At 38.5% G+C, this 24195-nt stretch overlaps 4 protein-coding genes across 4 annotated transcripts in view; 1 reads left to right on the forward strand and 3 right to left on the reverse strand.

Annotated features, from left to right (window-relative positions):
* LOC108579722 overlaps positions 1-7240 on the reverse strand; it is an 11668-nt gene extending 4428 nt beyond the window's left edge. Inside the window, exons 1-6 of the mRNA XM_017943330.1 lie at positions 6827-7240; positions 5668-6441; positions 5298-5557; positions 5136-5238; positions 4943-5046; positions 8-211 (exon numbers count right to left, since the gene is read on the reverse strand). Coding sequence (XP_017798819.1) covers positions 8-211; positions 4943-5046; positions 5136-5238; positions 5298-5557; positions 5668-6441; positions 6827-7188 — 1807 coding nt within the window. The 5' untranslated portion in view covers positions 7189-7240. The remainder of the gene's footprint in view (positions 1-7; positions 212-4942; positions 5047-5135; positions 5239-5297; positions 5558-5667; positions 6442-6826) is intronic.
* Positions 7241-8690: 1450 nt separating this feature from the next.
* Positions 8691-14518, forward strand: LOC108579511 (gamma-tubulin complex component 6). The gene is made up of 15 exons (XM_017943055.1): positions 8691-9059; positions 9129-9349; positions 9427-9668; positions 9751-9880; positions 10021-10386; positions 10517-10627; positions 10696-10866; positions 10945-11243; positions 11317-11536; positions 11621-11924; positions 12011-12170; positions 12269-13529; positions 13610-13819; positions 13908-14080; positions 14173-14518. The coding sequence occupies exons 1-15, from the start codon at positions 8762-8764 to the stop codon at positions 14495-14497; spliced, it is 4491 nt and encodes a 1496-aa protein (XP_017798544.1). The 5' UTR covers positions 8691-8761; the 3' UTR covers positions 14498-14518.
* A 228-nt stretch (positions 14519-14746) lies between these two features.
* LOC108579720 (isoleucine--tRNA ligase, mitochondrial) lies at positions 14747-19229 on the reverse strand. The gene is made up of 15 exons (XM_017943328.1): positions 18801-19229; positions 18606-18728; positions 18382-18529; positions 18079-18283; positions 17716-18020; positions 17465-17634; positions 17141-17377; positions 16835-17007; positions 16604-16742; positions 16359-16516; positions 16101-16244; positions 15813-16026; positions 15384-15636; positions 15091-15272; positions 14747-15002 (listed from the first exon to the last, which is right to left on the reverse strand). Exons 1-15 carry the CDS (start codon positions 19005-19007, stop codon positions 14766-14768), a joined length of 2895 nt encoding a protein of 964 aa, XP_017798817.1. The 5' UTR covers positions 19008-19229; the 3' UTR covers positions 14747-14765.
* A 748-nt stretch (positions 19230-19977) lies between these two features.
* LOC108579575 (26S proteasome non-ATPase regulatory subunit 12) lies at positions 19978-22650 on the reverse strand. The gene is made up of 8 exons (XM_017943148.1): positions 22397-22650; positions 22156-22330; positions 21861-22097; positions 21674-21778; positions 21415-21596; positions 21112-21336; positions 20851-21007; positions 19978-20745 (listed from the first exon to the last, which is right to left on the reverse strand). Exons 2-8 carry the CDS (start codon positions 22315-22317, stop codon positions 20455-20457), a joined length of 1359 nt encoding a protein of 452 aa, XP_017798637.1. The 5' UTR covers positions 22318-22330; positions 22397-22650; the 3' UTR covers positions 19978-20454.
* Between the last annotated feature and the right edge of the window lie 1545 nt (positions 22651-24195).

Raw genomic sequence — 24195 nt, forward strand, 5'->3', positions numbered from 1 at the left:
TGCAAGTAACCTCCGGAACAAGTGGTAGCATTCTCTAGTACGCCGACCTTGAATTTTTTGAAACGAACCCGCAAGATCCATTCTTTCGCGCCGCGAAACGATCGGAACCGATACCAGCAGGACAACGGTTTCCCCCAATTCGCTGCAGTCACAGCCGGACTCGACACATCGTCGTATATATCTACCGTTTTGTTACAATGACCACGATCCGCTGTACAACCAATAAAACTAGTCAGATTTGGGGAAACAGACAGACAGACAGAGAGAGAGGAAATGATTTTTCGTTATTACCCCTACGGATGGCAGCAGGACTGGGGTGAACGACGAAAGAGAAGAAGAAAAGGGCGAAGAATCCCCAGCCCCAAGTGCTCGGCACCGTCGGTATAAGCATTCCAAGGTATGCACGCCGCTTCACCATCTCCTTGTACCGTCAATCCAACTCCACCACCGGCATACCTTTTCCTAGCATCGCTTGCACTTCTCCTTTACCTCGCAACACCTGTGCAAATTCAACATATCCAACCTCGATCCTCAAGTTCCTCATCCACTCCTCTACCCTTTCTCTTCTTATCGATATTATCGAAAGAATGTCAAAAACGGTTTCTTACTTGATACCAATGCTTCTTCATCTTCGCACACCTACATCGCAGCGCATCGGCATCCTCCACCAGGCTATGTCAAAGACACGATTCTTAGCAGAATATCATTTACTCGTTGTGTGAATTAACCAAGTCCGGAAGTTGCTCGTTCCGTCGTTTGCCCGTTCACTCCAAAACGGGGCTATAATTGATTCAATCCGTGTTAACTCTCCTCTTGTTGACAGTTCAGGACCGAGCAGCGAATTACATATACATACATTCTCCGGCTCCCTCTTTTCTATACGCGCGCACGCGCGCGGCTACGCCACTTTCACTCTTTCACCTCCGTTTTCCTCTCGTCTCTTTCCAATCGCCGTACAAACACGTACTGCTTTCCAAGCTTCTCCGAGAAAACTAAAAACCTAGGTAAATAGAGGAATCAATTACATGCCATCCGTTTGCGAGAAAAATACACCGCGATTTACTTGATCAAAGAGAAAAGAACATGTGAAATTACGCGAAAATTTTTATTCCTACTTAGAGATAATGTGCCAGTTTTCCTATCTGTACTCGCTGTATTCACTTACGACAGTCGCGCTTTTCAACCGTTTTTCATATTATCGTATCGGTAAACCGAATACGCGCTAAATACTGCGCTCGCGCACATCACCTTCTTTCCCTGGGTACCGCATTATCGAAAGATCATTAATAGCAAACATTCCTCTTCCTTTTCCACATTCGTCCAATCCCTACTACTACACCAGCTACTACAGCGATCACAAATATATTCCTATCTTTTCTACATTTTTCCTCTACCTCTCTTATTGTCCGCGTACCCAGATTATCGCAATGTTACGTGCAACCCTCGGAATATGGACGAATATGCCTGTACATGTATGTAAGTACCTACATATTTTTTACCGATATAAGTGCATACATACTTATTTACGCGTATCTGTACAAATGCATGCATAAACGAGACGAACGAAAATTCTTTTTTCAAATAAGCTTCGCGAAAACGTTCAACTTCGTAAGCATAGAGAAAGAGCAGAACGATAAAGGGGACAAATTGCTGACGGTATAAAAGTGAAAGAGGGGAATCGTGAGGGCATTCGTGACGGGAATAGAAGACGCAGCGAACGAGAATACAGGGGTGAGATGAGGAGGAAGATGCAGAAAGGTGAAAAAGATCGGCAAGAATGGCGAAAGCGAAAAGATGAATCGTATCGGTAGTACTGTACCAGTTAAAATATTGCCCTTCCATCGACGGCTGCCTCGAAAACTTGGATGACTGACTGGATGAAAGGCTGGTTGTCTTGGTTGGCGGACTATATAGCTGGTTCGCTGGATGGCTGGCTGGTTGGCTGGTTGGCTGGCTAGCTTAACGTCCGATGAGAGATTCAGGTCGAACGTCGCGCAAGCTCGCTACACCCTCTTTCTTCTTCACTTTCCCTCTTGCCCTCTCGCACCGCCCTTTTCTTCTCCCTCCCTCCCTCCCTCCCTCTCTCTCTCTCTCTCTCTCTCTCTCTCTCTCTCTCCCTCTCCCTCCCTCCCGCTCCTATAACAGCCCCATCTTTTCCCATTTATACACGCTTTTGCCAACACTCCACGTTCGATCCTGTCCATCGCAAAAATATTCTTCTACTTCAAATTTTATTACACTTTACCTCTCCTACCCATCGTTTCGTTCCGCTATTCCCAGTTGCTATAATAGAGGCGTACACAAGGATCGGTACAAAAATATTCCGAACAATCCAAACATGTTTATTTCAACCAGTCTTATCTGTCATCGATCTTCCATTCCTATATTTTCCTTTCCTTTCCTTAGCGTGTTTAAACTAATAACGCTGTTCAAGCTAAGCTCCTCTCGCCACCACGCGTATCGTCGCCTTTCGTTTCAACAGCGAGATAGAAAAAGAAATCGTATTATTCAGTTATTAACGCGCATTCGGGACATCCAGGAGCAATCCTAGAAGAAACTTATAGTAATAGAAATCCTCTGCTCCAGGCTCACCTTCCAAATGTATCGCTCTTTTATCGTTGCATCGCTTCAACGATTAAATATGCATTTAAACGACGAAAATAAAGAAGAAAAGATGAAACGAATGTTTCACGATCCAATACCAAAAATAGAGATCTAGAAATCATTTTTCAACGCAAAACCAAGTTACAGATGAACCATGCAACTGTAATTCAGACAAAAGTCGAAACAAGGATGTTTTTTATCAAACACCAACTTTCTTCCTTTCTTTCCCTCAAGTTCCTCGTCGTTTAACGCGCAAGCTCGAATCTACTCGCGGACAAACCTGTATCGCGATTTTACCCAAAACTGCAAACACCAACATTGGAAACGGAAAGATGAGAATTTGCACGAACAATGGAAATCTCTCAACTACTACAACTGTAATTCATCTTCGACGCGATCGCGTGATTTACCGTCACTTTGCCACGCGCCTGCTCTTCTCGTCAAACGATATCGATGTACATATCCTCGCGTTAGTACATTACTTGCTCGATGAAAAACAGAATAACATTTATTTGATTTGATTTTGCGGTACAATAATCATCGGCAGTGGAAACTGAATATAACTCGCTGTTTGGTTACGTCGTTTCAAGCGCGTTCGAGATCATGCCTCTCTCACTCTCTCCCTCTCCCTCTCTCTCCCTCCCTCCCTCTCTCTCTCTCTCACTCCGAACTCAACTTTCGAATCGAGAATAAAAAAGAAGCCGAACAGAATTTTACTCGTAAATAAATTCAAGAACCGCGTGTCTACGTACAATGGAAAGGCAGTTCGAGCCATCGTCATTCGGAATTATCTCGATTTCCTTCACGCAAAGAGAAACAGTTCGAAGTGATGGATATTCGTTCAAGACTTTATTTACAAGTGGCAACAAAAATACTATCACCTTTTCCTGTATGATTATAGTACGTTAATATCTTCGTTAGATAAACAGGCACGTCAGAAAGAAATTTCGATCGACCTATTCGGCATAAGATTATTGCTTATTTTTTTTTCTTATTTTTTTCTGTTCTCTTTTTTTTTTGCATTTTTTAAATAGAAACTTTGTAGAATCGTACGCAGAACTACAATCTAAAGTTTGTGTCTACGATTCGCGAGCATCTCAATGAACGCGAATAGTGTCATAATCGACTCTCCGTGGATCGACTGATGCAAGGGAAACGAACGGGTTTAATAAACGAAAAGGGGCCACAGGCAGCAAACATTTCTCCTTTTCCAATAATAGTTGCACGTTCAACAACAAAAATAACGGTTAGGAAAATATTCAAAAGGTATAGAGTGTGTTATGTATCCGACCAAGTTGATTCGTGAGGGAAAAACACTGCGCGCAACTTAGTCTCACGACAAGCTTTCTTTACGGTGGTCAAATTTCTCAAAAACAAATTCGCTTATCAGTATTTAGCAACGTTCTAGTACATGTAACCGTCTTCTTCTTCTTCCTCCTCCTTCTTCTTCTTTTTCTCTTTTTCTTCTTCTTTCTTTTTCGGCGCGTACGGCACTAAGGTGAACAACGTGAGCTGTTTCAGCACGATATAATTCTTCTATTGAGATTCAATATCTTTTCAAACATATTCACGATATAACTTTATCCAAGATGATATTTACTTGATAAACTTATGAATAACCAAAAGGCTCCCGTCGTCTCCTTGTACCTCTATATGTATTACGAAAAAAATTTGAAGAAGGGGTATTTAACGAAACGCACACGTGTACACCAACCAATCGACCAATAGACCGACGGCGACGAACGGCGATGACGTTATTACAAAGTTGACAAAAATATTAAACACCAAAGTTACAAGTTGTTGGAACAAAAACAACTTCGCCTTCTTACATTTTTCAAACGAATGTTCCACTTGTTGCGTTAAACGATAAACTGTATGTCAAGTATTTATCATACGCAGAAACTAAAGTAACCATGATGGTAGTAAAATGAACGACAGTGTAGAACCGAGTGTGTAACATGTACGTATTTGTTGGCGCGCGCGCGTCAAAGACGAAAATATATGGAAAGATTGATAGACGTGGTATGGATATGGGCATCGATTCGAAATTTTGAATATTAAGCGTGCGCGTGTTTATGAACGGGCGCGCGTGCACACACACACACGCACGTACGCACATACACGCACACGAACACACCCGCGCACATACATATGCACACGCACACGACAGGTGTGAGGTACACGCGCGTGCAGATATATTTGACAATGAGCGAGTAGCGCGATGTAACAAAAAAATGTCCTACATAACGATAGCCTAGGGCAACGGTTCAGTGGTCGTCCATTTCATGAACACGTTGACGTTTTGTTGATGGTTGTTGATGTTCAGGTGGTTCGGGACTTTCGACAATGGCGAGCGGTGCCGGTGAACCTGGAGAACTATCCGATTCCTCATGCGTACGCTTTGCAACTCCGACGCCTGCGTCGGGACCAATAAAGCTTCCACTGAATTGTACAGCACACAAAGTGTCAAAATCAATTTCGCCCCTTCCATGGAAAGATACAGCAATCTCACATCTCAAATCTCAACTTACCTGAAGTTGTATGTGGTCTGTACAATAACAGGTGCCGGACTATACTGTCCAGATGGAGAAAGAGAATGTTCCTCTGTTGTATTTCCAGATACGATGTATTTATCTGAAAGACGAAAAACCAATTATAATCGAAAATAACCACGTGTCAAGATGGTACATTACCTTCTCTGCTTGTATCACCACCAACACCGTTTGTCACCACGGTAATCTGCTGCATTAAACGACCTTTATGAGATGATTGACTCGAGGATGCGTACGGATGACCAGGTGATCCTGGCGCAGATTGACTAGTCAACTGACCAGCCGGAGATGATACGGTACTATCTGGATAAGATTCTGGCCCTGGCGAAGTTTCTCTGCTGAGACATTCCGGTGTCATCAGTCCGCTGATTCCAACGTGAGACGGAGATGCAGGCGCGCTCCTATTGCCGTTTCAAAAGTGTTATGCTACCCCATTACATTTTTCACTATTAATCTAACCGACATTTTACTTCACCGACCGACAACCATCCATCTACCTATCTTATCGTACCTCGATGATAGACCGAACGGTGCTCGGAAACATGGAACTCCACGTTGTCTTCTTCGTCTGAACGCCTGTTCTATGAGCTTCGCTTCCGACTGTGGATCTATTCTCCAAAAGGATCCTTTACCTGGCTCCTCTTGACTCCTTGGTACTTTGATGAAATAACGATTCAACGACAGGTTATGCCTTATAGAATTTTGCCACCCTTTATCCGCAGTCCTATAATACGGATAATTCTTTGTTATGTAAGAATAAATGCCAGACAAAGTCAGCTGTTTATCTGCTGCAGATGCTATCGCCTGAACAATTAGCTGGGCGTACGAATACGGTGGCTTAGAATCATCTTTTGGTGGACTACAATGCGCCGTTGCACCATTTGGCCCACTACTACTTCCACCTCTATATCTAGACTCCACACCGGGCTCTGGACTTATTTGCCTACTAGAACTTTGACCCCCGTCGTGTCTATCCATATTTGAATTTTGTGGATCATTCGCAACAGCTGCGGCGTACACAGCTACCATTTGTAGATCTGCCGATATGTTTCTCCTTCCTTGCCCTGCACGTGGACTAGCTGGACATGAATTTGCAGCACTGATAGTTCCCGTAGGAGAAGGAAATGGGCTGCTATAACCAGCATCTGGGATATTGATGCGCAGAGGTGGCAATGGTGCCCTATGTTTCGGTGGAGACGGTATGCGTACGTTACTTTGCTCTTGCTCGTCCACCAACGATTGAAATACGAGTCTTATATTTGTACTTGGAAATCTGAATGTGCACCTGTAACCCAACAAACATATCATTTCTAACATCTTATTTACCAATCCAACCGACAATAGCATACGATAGCTTCAACCATGTTTTTCAAACAAAATCCCAAATATTCGATTAAGCTCATTATTTATCATCGACTCTTCGAAAATCCCTCGTGTGCGAAAAGGATAAAATGATTTTTTATCATTACCATATCAGCCGACTTCGCGATTACTTTTTAGAAACATCACATTATCAAATCATCTGACAAACGAGTTTAACTTGAGCTAAGTAGTACTACCACAGACAAAAGAAGACTGTACAAAAACCACGCAATAAATTTGCCAGCGGCATGCGAGAAACGTGCAAGAAAGGTTAAGTCGGCTCGATAAAGACACCAAACAAATCTTACGTCTTTGGTAATTGGAAGGCAGGCGCACCCTTTCGTTGAAAGACTCCATCAACGAAAACACCATTTTTACCATTGCAAATCATAAAGAAAAAAGGATGATCATAGAAGATTTCAAGGTGTCGTCGTGAAATAAAGCTGGAGTGGCCCATGTTGACGTCGACCTCACCCTTGCTGCTGTTACGTCCGATAGTGATACGTCGCTGTCTAACCATGTATTCAAACTCCCGACCCTCCAGCCGTGCAATCGGTGCACCTTTTGCCTCCGGGTTCCACTGCATCTTCGTCGGGCTGGCCGGTGCCGACTTCAGTGCCAGAAGGGCCCACGCGTCGCTCTCCTGAGTACGGGAGTACGTAGTAGACATAGCACCGAGTGAGCGAACCCTCCTTTGGGATAGAATGAGAGAGGGAGAAAAAGGAGAAGTAGACAGATAGATATAGATAGATAGATAGAACAGATAGATAGATATATGGAATAGATGGATAGATAATTCAACAGATAATACATAGATGGATACATGGAGACGCGGATAAAGAATGAATGAGTGAGTTATCGCCGGAGAAAAAGAAACGATGCTCAAATCGTTTTTACACAAGACGGAAACTGATTATTACATTCGCGTCGGTTAATATCAACCACATCGCAACAAACTATCGAAAACACGAAATTATTTTCAATTCAAGCAGTCAATTGGCCTACGAATACATTAAATAACCGATCGAATAGTCGTTCGATTAATCGACTGACTGACTGACTAACTGACTGACTGACTGACTGACTGATTGACTCACTGACTCACTGACTAACTGGCTGACTGACCGACCAACTGATCGACCGATCGATCGGTTAACCGATCGACCAGCCGACCAAACGATCAACTACTTTTAATCGACTGATCAATTACAACGTAACTCACACACGGCTGGCCAATACACACACATATACACACATATGTATATACATTTGCAACTATTATAATATATACATATACTATCATAAATATATATATTTAATGACCAATATGATTACAAAACAAACGTATGATAACAAAAGCAAAACGAAAATATTGATATGTTAATTGTATCATTGTAATCATCATGTTTTGCGAAAGATGAATGGATTGATAAACAGATGAGAAAATGTATATTATGCACACGCATCTTAAAATTAAATTCAACAATTTTAGTTACCGACGTTACCACTGCTTCGTTATTGACGTTCAACGGGATATTTATCATTTATGGATAGAGAGAATGCATACGTGTATGTACTTTTCAATATTCCAAGGCAAATATTAATACAATTTTTACTAAAAACTTTCTGTTGTCTATTCGCCTTACTTTCACTGTCTTTTCCTCGCCTCCTCATTCATACTTTTCTACTAGTTCTTTCATCGCGAGATCTATTTAAACTCAAACTGATTGTAAACAACTAACCCAGAAGGAAGTACATACATATAGTTTATTTTGCTTTCTGTTTATTCTCAATTTGAAAGATAGAAACGTATCACGTGACGTAGACGCGCGCTATAGCTTTCGATTTGAACGCAAACTAACGTAAAGTGAAACAAGCTCTTTAATATGGTCGTCGAGGTTAAGGGCGTAAAACCTGAATGCGCGTAAAGTATTTCAATAAAGTATTATAATATTGTTAAAAATTTACATTTTCTAGATAAGTTCGGTAAGTTCACAATGTTATCAATTATCACTTGCCTGACTACATTTTAATTAACTTCAATTTGATTTTCACTAATACTCACCTATAGGCAAGTTTCTAGCTGTGCAACGTACTTCTACGCATTATACTCGTATACTTATGCGTACAGCAATAATTCAGGATTAACAAAATATAATGCGTGTGAAAAACCGTAAACGTACGTTATTATATTACATTGGACGATCCGATTTCTTAGTCATCGTCACAAGCTGTACACGTGTATGATCATGAACGTTAAAGAATATGTTCGCGCCAACGATCATTATTATGATGATGAAGATGACGATGATAATGCTGATGTTGATGATGATGGTGGTGATGACGGCAGCGAAGACAATAACAACGACGACGACGACGTTTATGGTCTCGTAACTGAATTGGGCAAACACATATTACAAACGTATCGATCTTCTCGTCAAAGTATTCAATTTACTTATGATCATGATAACAGAATAATTAAGCGTCTTCGAACTAAGGCTTTCGAAATACTCTTAAAAAAAGGTGATAAATCAATTCCTGATCATGATACTTTGTCATTGTAGTAGATATATTACCACGTACTTATGTATAACGTTGGGTTATTTGCACCCACAGATTATACAAAATTTCGAGAGATAGATCCACTTCTGGAAATACAAAAGCACGCCTTTGTGTTGAAAGTAGGATTAAGGCGTTTGTACGATGCTACCATTTTAGAATCTCTGTTACAAAAGCTCGAAGAATCTTCATGTGCTGAAATACCAGTTTTGTCCGTTTTACAGTTACTAGTACAACTGAAAAGTTTCAGTGTCAATTCAGAGCCGATAACGGTGGGATTTAAACTTTAAACGTAAAGTGAATATGCATACAAGGTTTTACAAATACATTGATACGTTTTAATTTTTAGAATATATTTTATTATGGTAAAATAAATCCTGCTATTCCGGAAATTACGCATAACGCTAATCGCATACCACCATTTCAAATATACCCCATAGAATGTTTCATATCGTCGGATAAATTTGAAGCCACATTGGAAACTCAAAGGTTTCAGATTACTAGTGCTACTCCTACAAACATTATAAACGAATTCAATTTCTTACACCATTCGATTAAGTCCAAAGCCATAATTGGAATAGAATCTATAGAGTAAGTTATTCAAGTAGTAATATAGCTTGTATTTTACTTTTTATTCTCAGATATTTTTTGATATCCTTATTCTACGTTTCAGCATGGCCATTCCATGTGATTTCATGTCCAATCATGCATTTGATAATACATCTTCGCATACATTGTTTTGTACAAATCAACGTTTCACGACAAATTCGGAGTTTAATCTGTGTATTTTGGAAAACAGTACAGTAAGATATAGCTTTACATTTCATTCCTTTTCCGTGGGAAGGGAAAAATTCTACCGTGACAAATTCTAGTTTCGAATCAGTATTAAATACATATGTACATATCACAAGAAGAACGTGTATTGTAACGATTTATATTTCAGGCTGGAAGCAGGTCTGAATATATATACAATATCCCTTCGGAAAGAGGAGTCGTAACAGATTGTTTGTACCTTCCTTTAACGCAAACAAATACCGGAGAAAGCGAAAGCGTGATAGGTTCGTGGAAATATTTCGATCCGAGTATCATCGATGAATCAAATAATGCTATGGATATTTGGAACTGTGTTGCTGCATGGAATCAAATCGATAATACCAATACTCCATCCACTCTGGATTATCAAACGTGGGAATCTTTTGGAGAAATAGAACCTACGAAAGAATCGATGTTTATAACAGACACATCGATCGCAGCAATACATCTGGAAAAAATTAAACAAATGAATAATCTGCCCTTGCTCTCGGAAAAGGTAAAATTTGCGTTACGTATAGCGGATCCGCTTTTTCTTCGGTATCAAATATTACACACCCAAGTAAAATATGTTCAAAATCATGTAATAATACTTTTACGTGTATAATTTCCTTACTTGTTTAACACAGATAATGAATACTGTGCTTCTCTTGGAAGAAGTTCCTGTCAAAGAATTTATAAACGACGTGAAATCAATGTTACTCGGGGTAGAATCGGATTCCTTCGAATATAGAAATGTGGTATGTATTTTGATATATAATAAAAACCGGGCAATTGAAAAATTGAATAACCAACTTCAATTTCTTAGACCGGATTCACCTTACGGAAAAACATCAGTGTATATGGTGTATGCTCAGAATCATTAGAGAATATTTGCCAAGAAGCTATTCATTGGGGTAATTGCTTTAGATTTCTATCGCATCTTGTTATACTAAAGCCACGAAGCAGCAAATTATCGCAAGAAGGGTTGATATTCAAGGTGAACGAAATTAAATCATATACGAAAAATTGCTAGTTGAGTATTAACGTTTCATAAACTTACTTCGATATTTCGCAGGCTATGTGTACCAACATCAAAGAATTGTTACTTTATTATCAAGCAGTTCTTCTAAGAATTTTTACTCGTGAAAATCAATCAGAGAGATTGCTGAGAATATTTCAAGAAGTACGTTCTGTGGCTATATTAATCACTAAAGTTGCCAAAGTCTGTCAGCCTTACAAAGAAAATCAGTATATGCATCGTGAAGGAAGTAGCATTCTCGCTAGAATTTACAACGAAGCGATCAAAGTAACAGATCCTAAAGTCGCCTTAGTATTCTATTCTCTATTAAAATCTTGCTGTGAAGTTTATTTTCGGTGCGTATTGTTGACGAACGAAGAAAAATAATAAACGTTGTAACGATATTTTATATTCGATTGATTATAACAGATTTCTGCAAAAATGGATATTCGAGGGAATAAGCGATGATATATATGGGGAATTTATTATTAAAACACGGCCACAGTATTTACGTACTAGAAGTCACAAATTTTGGACGAAAAGTTTCAGCATTTACAGTGATGCAGTACCAGGTTTCTTAAGCGATCTAGCTGAATCGATACTTCAGTGTGGGAAAACAGTAAGACTTCTGAGAACTTGCGACTCCAAAGTAAGAGCATGTGATATATCATACTTCGGTTAATCATTAGCACAAATCGTGTATCGTACTGATCACTGTATAACGAGAATTTAGAATCCAGTCTGCAATGTCTGTGTAACCGAGCAGCCGGAAATAAAAGTTTGCCTAAGCGTAATCGCGTTACACGAGCAATCATCAAGATGTCGAGAATATGAAAAAAAGGGAACATCTGCCCTTGGCTCGGTACTTTCTCTCTCCACGGCTATCTTAAATCAAAAGCGATTAAAGAAAGAGATGTCGGAAGTGGTTGTTCGCACCGAACGTGACACTACTACAACGACGACTACTACTATTACCACCACCACCACCACCACCACCAACACCAACACCAACACCAACACACTGTTGAAAATACGTGGCAAGTGTATTCTTTACGTACCATAAGCGACGCAAGTTTTATCTTTCTTTTTTCCTTTCCCAAAAAGTTATGTGAAATTATTACAGAAGAACAACAGGGGGATGCGTTCAAAATAATAGCACAAACGAAACGAAATATTTTAGAAAGTCCACAAGAACAAATTCCGATATGTAACTTACAGCAAAAGCAGAAGAAAGAAACTGAATTGTCGAACGACATAAAAAAGGAATCGCGATATGCGGAACGGTACTATAAATTAATCATTAGCTATACGTAATATTTCAATCAAATTCGAATTGTTATCACTTGCAATTTTATAAATATGCACGTATTATTAATTACAGGACAAATATTTGGAATTATTACGAAAATCTAGCCAACAACATTAATAAACGATGCATTCGTTCGGAATGGCGCGTTAAAAGAATGAAATTGTACGATAAGAGAATCGTTACGTTGAATGCAACAAACCAAAGTTCGAAGGATCAGTTACAAACAACCGAAGAAGCTAATTCCGTTATGATAACAGCAGATTCTTTAGTTGAGACTCCGGTTTCATTCGAGGATGAAAATAAGAATTATGCGGAAACAAGCAACAACAATGAAAAACAACATCTTCACAATTTTGGAGAACTATCAGAAACAATAAACGGGAAAACATTCACATCGGAGTTTTCGCCAAACAAGGAGTTGACGGTGAAGGATGAGATTTTCAAAGATCTGACGGTACATCGTACAGATCGTTCAACGACAATCGAAAGACCCAGTTTTTTGAATGTTATTAAAATTGATAATACCACGACAGAATCTCAAATTGGTGGTGTGTGTATGCGATCGTTAGGTTATAACATGACACCGAACAACAACGAACTCGAGGTACAACAAATCGAATTTACCCCTATTACGAATGAAATAGCTGCGAAGGCGGTTCGTTACACCGAAAGTACAGTAAGCTTGAATCAAGGCAATGACGATTTAGAAACACCGATGTCATGTACCACGGATAACTTTACTACCTCATCGGTACAGAGTCCAGTTTCGCAAACGTATCATTTAGAAGACTCGTCTTCCATGGGAACAACCTCGACTGTCATTGTACCAAGTTACTCTCCAACGATTACAAAGTCATCCGTTGTCATAAAAGAAGATTCAACATTTTCAGATTTATTCGAATTAGCTCGCGATGATACAAGCAGTAGCATGCCACCAACGGGAATAGCAACACCATTGAGTATCACCGATGTCGAGATAATAGATCACATCTCCCTTCAAGCCTATTTAGAAAAGTCAATTCGTATTCCTCTCGATGTGCAGAGCCGTCTCGTTAACAACGCTGTTATCAAATATTTTTTAAAGGAAAACAACTTACTTTCGCATTTGCACAGCTTACGTAGCTATTTCTTCCTATTAAACGGAGAATTTGCAAAGAGCTTGACAGATTCTCTTTACGCTCGTTTATACGAAATCTCTATACCCATTGAGTTGTTTAATTCTGCTACATTAACCAATCTTCTCGAACGAGCACTCGTCCATTCGTTCAGCAACGTTTATGTTAATTCGGAGCTTCTCAGTCTTTCAGCAACAGACATACCGTCTCAATTACACGTAAAAATTATTCCTACTTCCTCGAACAAAATCATCAATTCGTTGCTTTCAACTATTTACTGGAACACAACACTTTACAGATATCGGACCCAGCGGCACTCGACTGTCTTTCCCTTAATTATAAAATAAGCTGGCCACTTAATATTATACTTGACGAAACGGTTATGCAGCAGTACGGCAAAGTATTTAAATTTTTAATAACGAGCGGTCGAGTTTCATGGGTGTTGCAAGAAGACTTTAACATTATGAAAAGAGAACGAAAAGCAATGATATCGGAACAGTATCACAAGGTACGTGCGCAACAGACGGTGCTCAGATTGTCACGAAAATTTTCTTTTAAAAACTTTCGCACAATTATCGATCCCGACTTCGTTTCAGCTGCAATTATATAGGCATTCGATGACACAATTTATGAATGCGTTGCACAATTATTTAACGTGTAGCGTTTTGCACGCAAGTTGGGCCGAATTTGAGAAAGATTTAGAAAATTCTTCAACCGTGGATCAAATTTATTCGTCGCATGTAAATTATGTAAAGCGAATACTTTCAAGGTAAGAAATATGCTCTCCGTATGATGCTCTCTATGGATAAAATAAAACGTAACGCGTTAACTGCCTTTTTATTGTTCTGTTGTTGTTTGCAGATGCATGCTCAATAGTCGCGGTGAAAAAGTACGCGTATGTTTAAACAATATATTTAAAGTCATTTTAAAATTTCACAGCAGGATAAGGTCTCAAAACTGGGTAAAGAAATCTACGAGATACATACATCCAAATTTCAAAAAACTGGAACAGATGTATCGAGCATTCTGCGAGTTACGTGCATACATGGCACATGTCGCGTTTAAATTAGCTACGAGCGGATACCAACCGCATTTAACGCATTTCTTAAATGCTCTTAATATAAATCAAACGTACGACGTAACCGTCAAAACTTGTCGAGGTTCTACGGATCCTCCAGAGCTTTGACAAGTGATCTTTTCCTCTTTCGTCATTTTCATGTCGAAAAAATGTCTCGTGCCATCATCGCCTGTCCTCCTCCCTATGCTGTAATTTTTATTTCTCGTTCTTCCCAATGCTATCGTGTACAAATAAATAAAATCTGGAAAAGATGCAAACTATTATAGAAATTCTATTCCGTTTATTCATCTTTCTAAAATAATAATATAAAAACATTGACTCATAAAACCTTCAACCTCGAAGCAACACTCGATCGAGTATCACCTGAAACATTCTATTATGCAACCGCGGCCATCGATTTATCTTTACCGAGTACTTCGGTACAACGTAAGCATAAACCACTTTCTTCTCCAGTTTCAGGATACCTCCTACATCGTTCACACAACGCCTTCGGAATGTCGTGAACTTGAATTTGCGTTTCATCGATCGTATGATCTTCGATCAATGTTACCGAAGACAGTTGCAATATTTCACACAATTCGGACGTAGATGGTTGCTTCTCGTTGTGAAGAGTCTGCGTGCAGAAAATCCGACTATATGTCGTACCACAGATCCTTTCTTCTTCTCTTACTTTCATCTTATCATACACGTACGATACTCACAGAAAGCAAACAGAAATCTTCTCTCGTGGCTTTTACAATGCCGTACAGTTTCCACGTATTTTTATCAACGATATTCAAAACGTTATTCCTCAATCGAAGGGCCACATCCATGCATTTTACGAATTCGGGATCATTCCAAGACTCCGATACCTTATATTGTGTACAGTGTAGTGGTATCGACGCTACAGCAACACGATTAATACAAAAACAAAGCTTGAATATAACAAATAAGTGAGCGTTTTGAAATTTCCTTATATGTATATTGTATGTTTTCTGGAGAAAAAGAAGTTTACCCTGACTTTCGGAATAGTATAGCCATACTTCTTCTGCTAAATGCGGGATAATTGGGGCAACGGTTCTTACAAGAACATTGAAAATTTCTTTTACAACTTGTACGGCTGCGATACGACTCGAAGACATTATCTCATCGCAATACAGTCTATCTTTTATTAAAGTGCAATAAAGGGCCGACACATCATTCGCTACGAAGTGCGTGATCATTTTACCAGCATTGTGATACTCATAGTTGCTGTAATGTTGCTGCATCTAACGACAACACACGATTGTTACATCACAATGTACCGACAAAATTAACGTCAATACATATCATTCAATTTTTCCCCCCCTTTTAACTTGAACAATTTAACTTATCCATGTGTTTACCTGTGTAAAATTGAACGGAAAAAGAGCAAGAATAAGACTAAAAAAACAGTCAACATTACCTGTTCATTGTAACGATACAATAAGTATAACATATGTTTGTCAATAATTCGATATCGAGGTTCGAAATTTATAACTTCACGATAAGGATGAAGTACACCCAGAAGGAAGCGCAGCATTAAACGAAGCTTATGAATACATTGTTTACATCCATCCAATACATTTTTTGAAACTGGCACTTGTGTATTTTGAGATCCGTGATTAGCTACCCACCACCTAAATAATATAAGAATAACAAGCATATTATTCGTTTGATATTTCGTTGAATTTGTTATACAATTCTGTTATACCTTAAAACATCGACACCATATATTGGATTTTTTTCCAAATTAGATCCACCCAATAAGAGTTGTTCGGGATTTATTACGTTTCCTACAGACTTTGACATTTTTAAACAGTTTTCATCGACTGCGAATCCATGTACAAATAACGCACTAAAAATAAAAAATAAAAAACAAAGGTACAAAAAGTGTGTTGTGTTATATTAATTTTACATGTGTGTACATCAACGATATAAATCACTTTCAAGAGCCTTCTACTTTCTTTACCTATAAGGCGAACATTCCTGTAAAGCTACAGATGTTATTAAAGACGATTGGAACCAACCACCAAATTGATCGTAACCTTCTAAACAAAGATTTGCTTTTCCTTCAGGTGGAACTATCGACCATGAAATTCCACTGTCAAACCAAATGTCCATAATATCCTAAGAAAAATTTAGATCGGCGAACGAAATATGTTAAACAGCTTCATTCAATATTATTCATCAAGTATATGTCTAATAAAAATTTACCTTTCCTTTCACTACATCGTCCACAGCAATGTTCATCCTTTTAAATACGTCTAATCCTATTAATTCTTTCACCGAGTATTCCCACCAACAATCAGGACCATATCGATCTATCGATTTGCATAAACGCTCAACTAATTCTCTAAGAGGACGTCGCAATGTTCAATGTATAATAAGTACAAAATTTATACCGCAAAACAAAAGATGTATAATTAATAATACGTATAAACGTACATGTTCGTAAATGGTTTGCCTGTTGTTTTACTATAAAGTACCGGTATAGGTGTTCCCCAAGAACGTTGTCGCGAAATACACCAGTACGGTCGATTCTTTACTCCAGCAAGTAAAGCATTTGTAAAAGATGTACGATTACATCTAGGATATATCTTTACATCCGCAATGCTATCCTTACGAAATCAATAAAACGAACACACTTCAATTACGCACATCAATAAACAATATTAGTACTTGTTAATGCCAATTTTTCCTACAGTTCTACAAAAGGAAAGAAGAGAAACAAAATGTAATAAAATTACTTACAACTACTTTTTCCCTGATAGAATTTATATCAATAAACCATTGACTACTAGCACGGATAAGAACTGGCTGTTTGGTTCGCCAATCATACGGGTAACTGTGCGTAATTGTTTCGACATGCAACGCATCCCGAGCCACTATCTTCAACACTTTATCCACTCCCTCTGTTAATACCTCTAATCCATGGAAATCTGAACCAGCTGCTTCCGTATACCGACCTTCCTCGTCTACCACAGACAACTGTAACGTAATCATGGTGGTATCATCTATTATCGAATGTAATTCAAACCCTCTATTACAAAATAGTGCACAATTTTAACATCTTACAACATCAATGTTATTTTCAAGTGCGACCAAAAAATCTTCCGGACCATGTGCAGGAGCAGTATGAACTAAACCCGTTCCGATGTTTGTCGTAACATGACGTGCGGCTAAAAAAGGACATTTCTTCTCTTCCTTCAAAGGATGAAAATACATGCTACCCTCCAATTCTCCACCTAGTACAACACATCTACTCATTATCAATGTTACTTTAACAAAGGGCTATTTAGTAAATTACAACTCATATATGAAATTACCTTCGAAGCTTATTACCGGTCTCAAAGGACCAACTTTCAATTCGGTAGCTTTTAATAATTCGTCGGCAACAATGTTCAAGTTACCTTTATCGTCTTCGGCAAGACTATACATAGCATCCGCAGAAAAAGCTAAAGCTTCGTTGGCTACTAAACTCCACGGTGTAGTAGTCCATATTAATGCATATACCATACGATTATTAAACGAATTTAATTTTTCTGGAAGATTATCAACACGTAAACGTATAATCACAGCTTTACTTCGATGCTGTTGATTATATTCTAATTCAGATTCCGCTAGTGCTGTTCTGCAATATAACATACATCATAAAGCTGAGATTAATCACCGAAACTTGACTATTTTACCTCGAGGAGGGAGACCAATAGACTGGCATAAAATCCCTAAACACAGTACCCTTCTCATACAACTTTACAAACTGATAAAGTTGATTCTTCATGTACGAACACCGATTGGTAAAATAACATCCAGTCTCGCTCCAATCAGCCATCACACCCCACGATTGAAATGCTTCTTTCTGCTTGACAATAGCTTCCTTAGCGTACTTGCGGGCTGAACGTACGTAAAAGATGTAAAAGGAAAAGTGCGATTTACGAAAAGTATATAGAAGCATATAAGAACTATAAGCTAAGGGACTAAAACAATTTTACCTTTCTTCCTAATCTCCACAGGGTCCACTTGGGCATTATTACGAATGGCTTTTAACTCAACTGGCAATCCATGACAATCCCAGCCTGGTACATAATGCACTCTATTTCCACACACAACCTTATGCCTTAACGTTATATCCTTAAGAATCTGTAAACATTAGTTACCGTTTACGACACAAGTATTACATATGTTACAGTAAATAATATTGTTGTAAGTATCGAACCTTATTGATAGCATGTCCCATATGTGGAGTTCCATTTGCATAAGGAGGCCCGTCGTGTAAAATAAAATCTGGTCCTGGCAAATGTTTCCTTTGCCATTCGTACAATTCGGAAAATCCACACTTCTAATGGATAAAGATAACAGGAAGAAACACATAAGTTAATATAATATGATAGGATAGTGTGAAAGGACTTACCTTAGTTAAATATTCATCTTTTTCTATTCGCTCTTTTCCGTTAAGTTGCACTTGAAATTTAGTTCGTGGAAGTAAAATAGTTTCCGAATATTTGTGTCGTTTTTTCGATTGCGTAGTTGTTGACTTGACAGTTTTAGCTAGTTTGTTATTATTGTTTCTCTGAACCCCACTTGTGACTATTGTTCGCCTAATTAGAAATCTATACATACTTACAGTTTTATACACGCCGCAGCTTAAATAATCAGCAAGTAATATTGCTTATATTAAGTATCGGTGTAACACAATTGTGTTTCAGTTATAGGCAATTATAAAGTACATTGCTATTGTAAAAAAAGTGTAAAGCTTGCATGGTTTCGTTTAATTCGATTCAATTCTAAATAATACATATCACGCATCACGTATTACAAACCACATTCGACGTAAGGAATACAACGTATTCTGGGCTGCCAAGATTGATATTTATTTCATTATTTTCTCTTATAATTGCAATTTGATATTCGTTAATAGTATTGCAAAGAGAATTTAGAAGAAGAAAGTAACATTAACGTGTCGAAAGCAAGAAATTGAAACGTATACTGTAGGTAGGTTAGTTCGTTCGAATTTGTTGACGATGTTTAAGGCATCGTGTCACGAACGTGTCATCTTCTCACTAGGTAATTGTCCAATTGAAACTGCTGACGAAATATCACCGTTTTTTAAATGCAAAAGCGATAATTCTTATACGTAAGATCATTGGGAACAATAAGAATCTTTCATTCCGTTATAAAGACTTGCTGTTTAACCGCGTGAAAATCATAAAACGATTTAAAAAAGTGAAAACGTTTTTTCTTTTTCGATCGTAGAATCGATTATTACGATACTATTATTATTATTAAGTAACTGGCAACTGTAAGTATCTTATACTTCTGAATTACGGAAAGCTGACCACGTTTTCGCCTTTGTGTCCTATCTTCTTCCTTCGCTATAAAATCAAATCTTATGTACAAATAACATTGGCCTCTTCTCTTGTGCATATCGCATGTGACAAGGGATAAAGTATAAACGGGACGAAGAAAATTGGTGGGCATACCTTTCGTTAGAATATTAATGCCGATAAAACTATGAAACAATAAAATAACCACTCCTATTTTTCTCACGTCGGAAATTACTCGGCAGATACGAAACAATTAGTACGAAAATTTTTATTCCATTGACGAAAAAACAAAGAGGAGAAGCGCCCATTAAATCGAATCGTTATGCGTGTGGAAAAATGACTTACTACGTCTTGAATAAATCTTTTTCGGTCGTACACAAGAATGACCGTTAGTAGAGATTGAAGTATTTTTATAAGCGTAATAACATGGCTTGTACACATACATTTTTGCATCGCATCGCACACAACATTAACAATAACGCTCATACAACACTGCAAGTGGTATGATTATAAGTTGGTCAATATATACACATACACAATATTCGTACACTGTTTATTTTTATGATCTATTACACGCGTTATAAACAGATTAAGGGAGGCTATTCGAATAACTTCTTTACACAACGAATACAAAATCTTTTATGTGCATTAGTTGGATGAAAATAACGTTTATCCAAAGATCATCTTAAGGAGAATGTCCAAGAAAAGGGGAGATGACGTGGGAGCGGGAAAATTTACCTTTCAAGACTGAGCTACAGCTAACATTTCTTCTTGATGAATAAGATGAGTCGTATGATTAACGAGGCTCATTAATTTCGACAAAGAAGCAGCCCAGGCATCCAACAGGGCAGCTGGCTCTTGAGTTCCTGTAAAACGAACTACACCCGCTGGACGATCTGCTCGGGCATTTATCACGCCTGTTTCTACTAAACTGCAGAGACACGATTCCGTTTCTTCAACCGGTAAATCCAACAATTCGGCCATACGAGTTAGCGTGATTTTTGTATAATATTTTGCCATGATTCTAATATTCTATAAAAATCGAAGAAGACAAGTCGAAGAGAGTAAACATTCGGTACAATTTTAACGGGTCAAAATAGGTTAAAATGGGTCGAGTGTTCGAGGTCTCACACTTACATGTTCGACAACGCGATTTCGAAGATCAGCCCACCGTTTACAACCTTCTTCTGTCGACGCACTGAAAACTTCGGTAGCCCTAAGATCTTTTTCATAAATTTCGCAAAGTCCGGACCACTTGATCAATTCTGGATTTACAAAGAGACGTAATAATTCTCTAAAAGAAATTATACAAATTAAAACCGGTTAATGTAGTAGAAAAGGGAAGGTACTCTCGCTGCCCTTGAATTTCTTTGTTAACAGTAAATAAACAAATAGTACTTGTATGTTGGTATTTCATCTAAAAGTTTATCGGTAAGCAGCCTATGTGTTAAATCAGCTTGTTCTGGTTCATGAGGTGCAAGGACAAGGTAAAGAACAGCTCGGGAAAGAGCGGTATGTCTTTTTTTAGCATCGTCTTTAACTGCTGGAGTTTCTAATACGGCTCGATTATGCCTGCATAATTTTAAATGCCAACCTTCGTGTCGTGCTAATTCCATCATTAAGCTAAAATGGGGAAAAAAGAGTTGCAGCAATAAGTTGAAAATTTTCCTTTCGAAGATAATTCGGTAATAGTTCGCTTACTCGTAATATTTTAATTTGAGGGACTGTGTTTCTTCGTCATTTTCATCGCTAAAAAATTTGACGTTAATCTTTTTAGCTATTATTTGAGTTCGCATAAAATCTTTTTTCGCCAAACATAGTCGCATTTGTTCTAAGATGAGAGATGCTTTTTCCAGACGCGACATACTACCGTACGTTTCAACCTGAAACATATATATACGTCGTAACATCGTAACGTTGAAATCCTCGATACATTCGTGTGCTAATAAAGAATATATACTTGTAACTCTAGCATAACAGCTGCAGCACCTGAAATATCTCCATCCTCCTCTTTAATTTTTGCCAAGCGATGAGTGAGTCTTGCTCGTTCAACTTCCACGTATATCTTTAACAACAAAACCATACGGATCATTTTCAAAATGTTTAAAGATATAATGGAAAACTATCACAGGACCTAAACCTTTTACCTTTCCTTCTGTGACCGCACGCAAAGTTTCTACCAATTTTATTTTATTTTCCTTATCAGGCATTTGATCCACGTAAGTGCAACACTCTTGAACCATTTTGGTGACTGCCTGTTTCAGTTGAGAACGTCTTTTGGATAACAAAACTACATGTTCATTCAACACTGCCCAGTTTTTTGCCTCTAAACAAATTTGAACAATAGCTACGAGAATTCGTGACGTAGAAGCCATATCCGCGCTCTAAGGAACACGCAAAATTATTATTCGAATTACTTTCGCGTTACAATCGTCGTTTTACCGTTCGTGCTAATTTTTCCAATGCTAATAATTGGTCCAATGCATCATGTAGCTTTCCTTCTTGCGCTAGTTTTTTACACTCTGGAATTTTGGTATCGCAATTACTGGTATAATCTACCTCCATCTTTACGATTTTATCAGGATCCATTGTACTTTCAGGCATAATTTCGTCGGGCCTATCAAGAATCACAGGTTAACGTGAAAAGTGCAAATAAATTAACGAATGCAAAGGTATCAATTACCTTGATCTCTCAAATGTTCGCAAACTGTAAGATAAACTTGTTTCAGCAGTTTCAGGGAACCTGATGCGGTCAATTCACAAGCAGGTAATAATTTTAAACTTGCAACTCTGTTTCTTCGTGTACAAACTACTTTTATTATTCCGGTAGAAAGTGAAAGGAAAAGCGTGAAAATATTTTCAACTACGTACAAACTTGTATTTATAATTCACATACACCTAATATTCCTTTTGTCGAATACATGACTCAAAAATGATTGTCATCCACCATTTGCAAAATAGCATGAACAAACCGGTCGAACTGAACATATAGTACGAACAGATTGAAGTTGTCTCGAATTATTCTTATCCGACAGAGGGCAGCGTTAGTCTTAGTACAGCGGCGGCAACTAGAGATGGCGCGAACTGCTACTTGCGAATCACTTGTGATTCGATCACGTTCATTCCCAATCACGGTGATTTGTCGTGATTTTTCGTGACCGTTTCTGATTGACGGAGAGAACATAACAACAGTTCTTTGCATACGTCACATAACCTGTATATTTTATATCAACGGGATCGAAACAAAACAAAAAAAATATACATATGTTGTGGTAAAATTATAGCAAATCAATCTTTTATGATTTAAAAAAGGAAAAAAGCTTTTTAAATTGTCGCGCATCGTTTGTAAGTTTAAATAGAAAAACATCAGTTGAACGACAATTAGTTGGACATTATTGTCAAGTTTCCAAGGGTACGATCGTAGTGATTTTCATGCAAATTATCCCTACGAATTACTCTCGTTGTGAACGATTCGAAAAATTCACTCATCGAAAGGTACGATAGTGTCATCTAGTGGTGCAGCAGAAGTACTAGACACAGCTAGTATGAAAAATTGTAACTTTCTCATCTACTAGATTGGACTTTTATCTCTTAAGGATGCAAAAAAGTAGTTTATCTATAGTCCGATTTCTTCCTAGGAAGAAACGAACACATGCACACGTAACAGCGTGCCTTGCGTTGTTGTTCCTGAATTTAAATTGCTCAACGCTTGCTTGCGAATCAACGAGAGATACTTGAAATAGAAAGTGTTTGTCTTTTTCAGATGGAACCGTGTGAAAGAAAGAGGACTCGACACATATCATAAACGGAATTACTCGATGCGCACAATCGTAACAACCGATAGACTAAACTGACTTAAAATTCGACTTAACGATTCCAGTTTCGAATTGTCACATACATACATATAATCGAACGTTTATCATTCGTTCGAGAGATGTGATAAAAATGGATATTTTTTGTTGGAAAGGAAAACGATGGGCGAGATACCGCGCACAAGGTATAGGCAACGAAACGAAGTGAAAAGGAGAGACGAGATGAGAGACACGACAAAGCCACTTGAAGAGAGCCAGTGAGGGGTGAGAAGGGTGAGAGTCAACAGACGAAGCGAGGCGGGGCGAGGTAAAACGAGTCGACTCGAGTCGAAGTGGACTCTAAAAACCACGGTGAAGAAGGTCGGCCTAGAGAGAAAGCAGCGTGCAACGAAACAACAACGTAGTAGTTGAAAATAGTGCAGAGACAAGCTGCGTATACGCGGGGCTGCACGCGTAAGCGATCGAAAATCGTTCGGTGTACGTGCGTGCGTGCGTGTGGTTAAACTTTATAGTGGACACAGCAAACAGCAACCACCTTTCAACGCATTCGGCGGCAAGCATGATCCTGCGGATGTTGCCCGCTTCGTTCGTGGTACGTACGCGATCGTACAATCACACGATTCAAAGACTCAGTGTGGAAACGAGAGCAAGCAGCAGTTTACAAAAGTGA

This window comes from Habropoda laboriosa, unplaced genomic scaffold (genome assembly GCF_001263275.1).
Source record: "Habropoda laboriosa isolate 0110345459 unplaced genomic scaffold, ASM126327v1 scaffold33, whole genome shotgun sequence".
Classification (NCBI taxonomy): Eukaryota; Metazoa; Arthropoda; class Insecta; order Hymenoptera; family Apidae; genus Habropoda; species Habropoda laboriosa.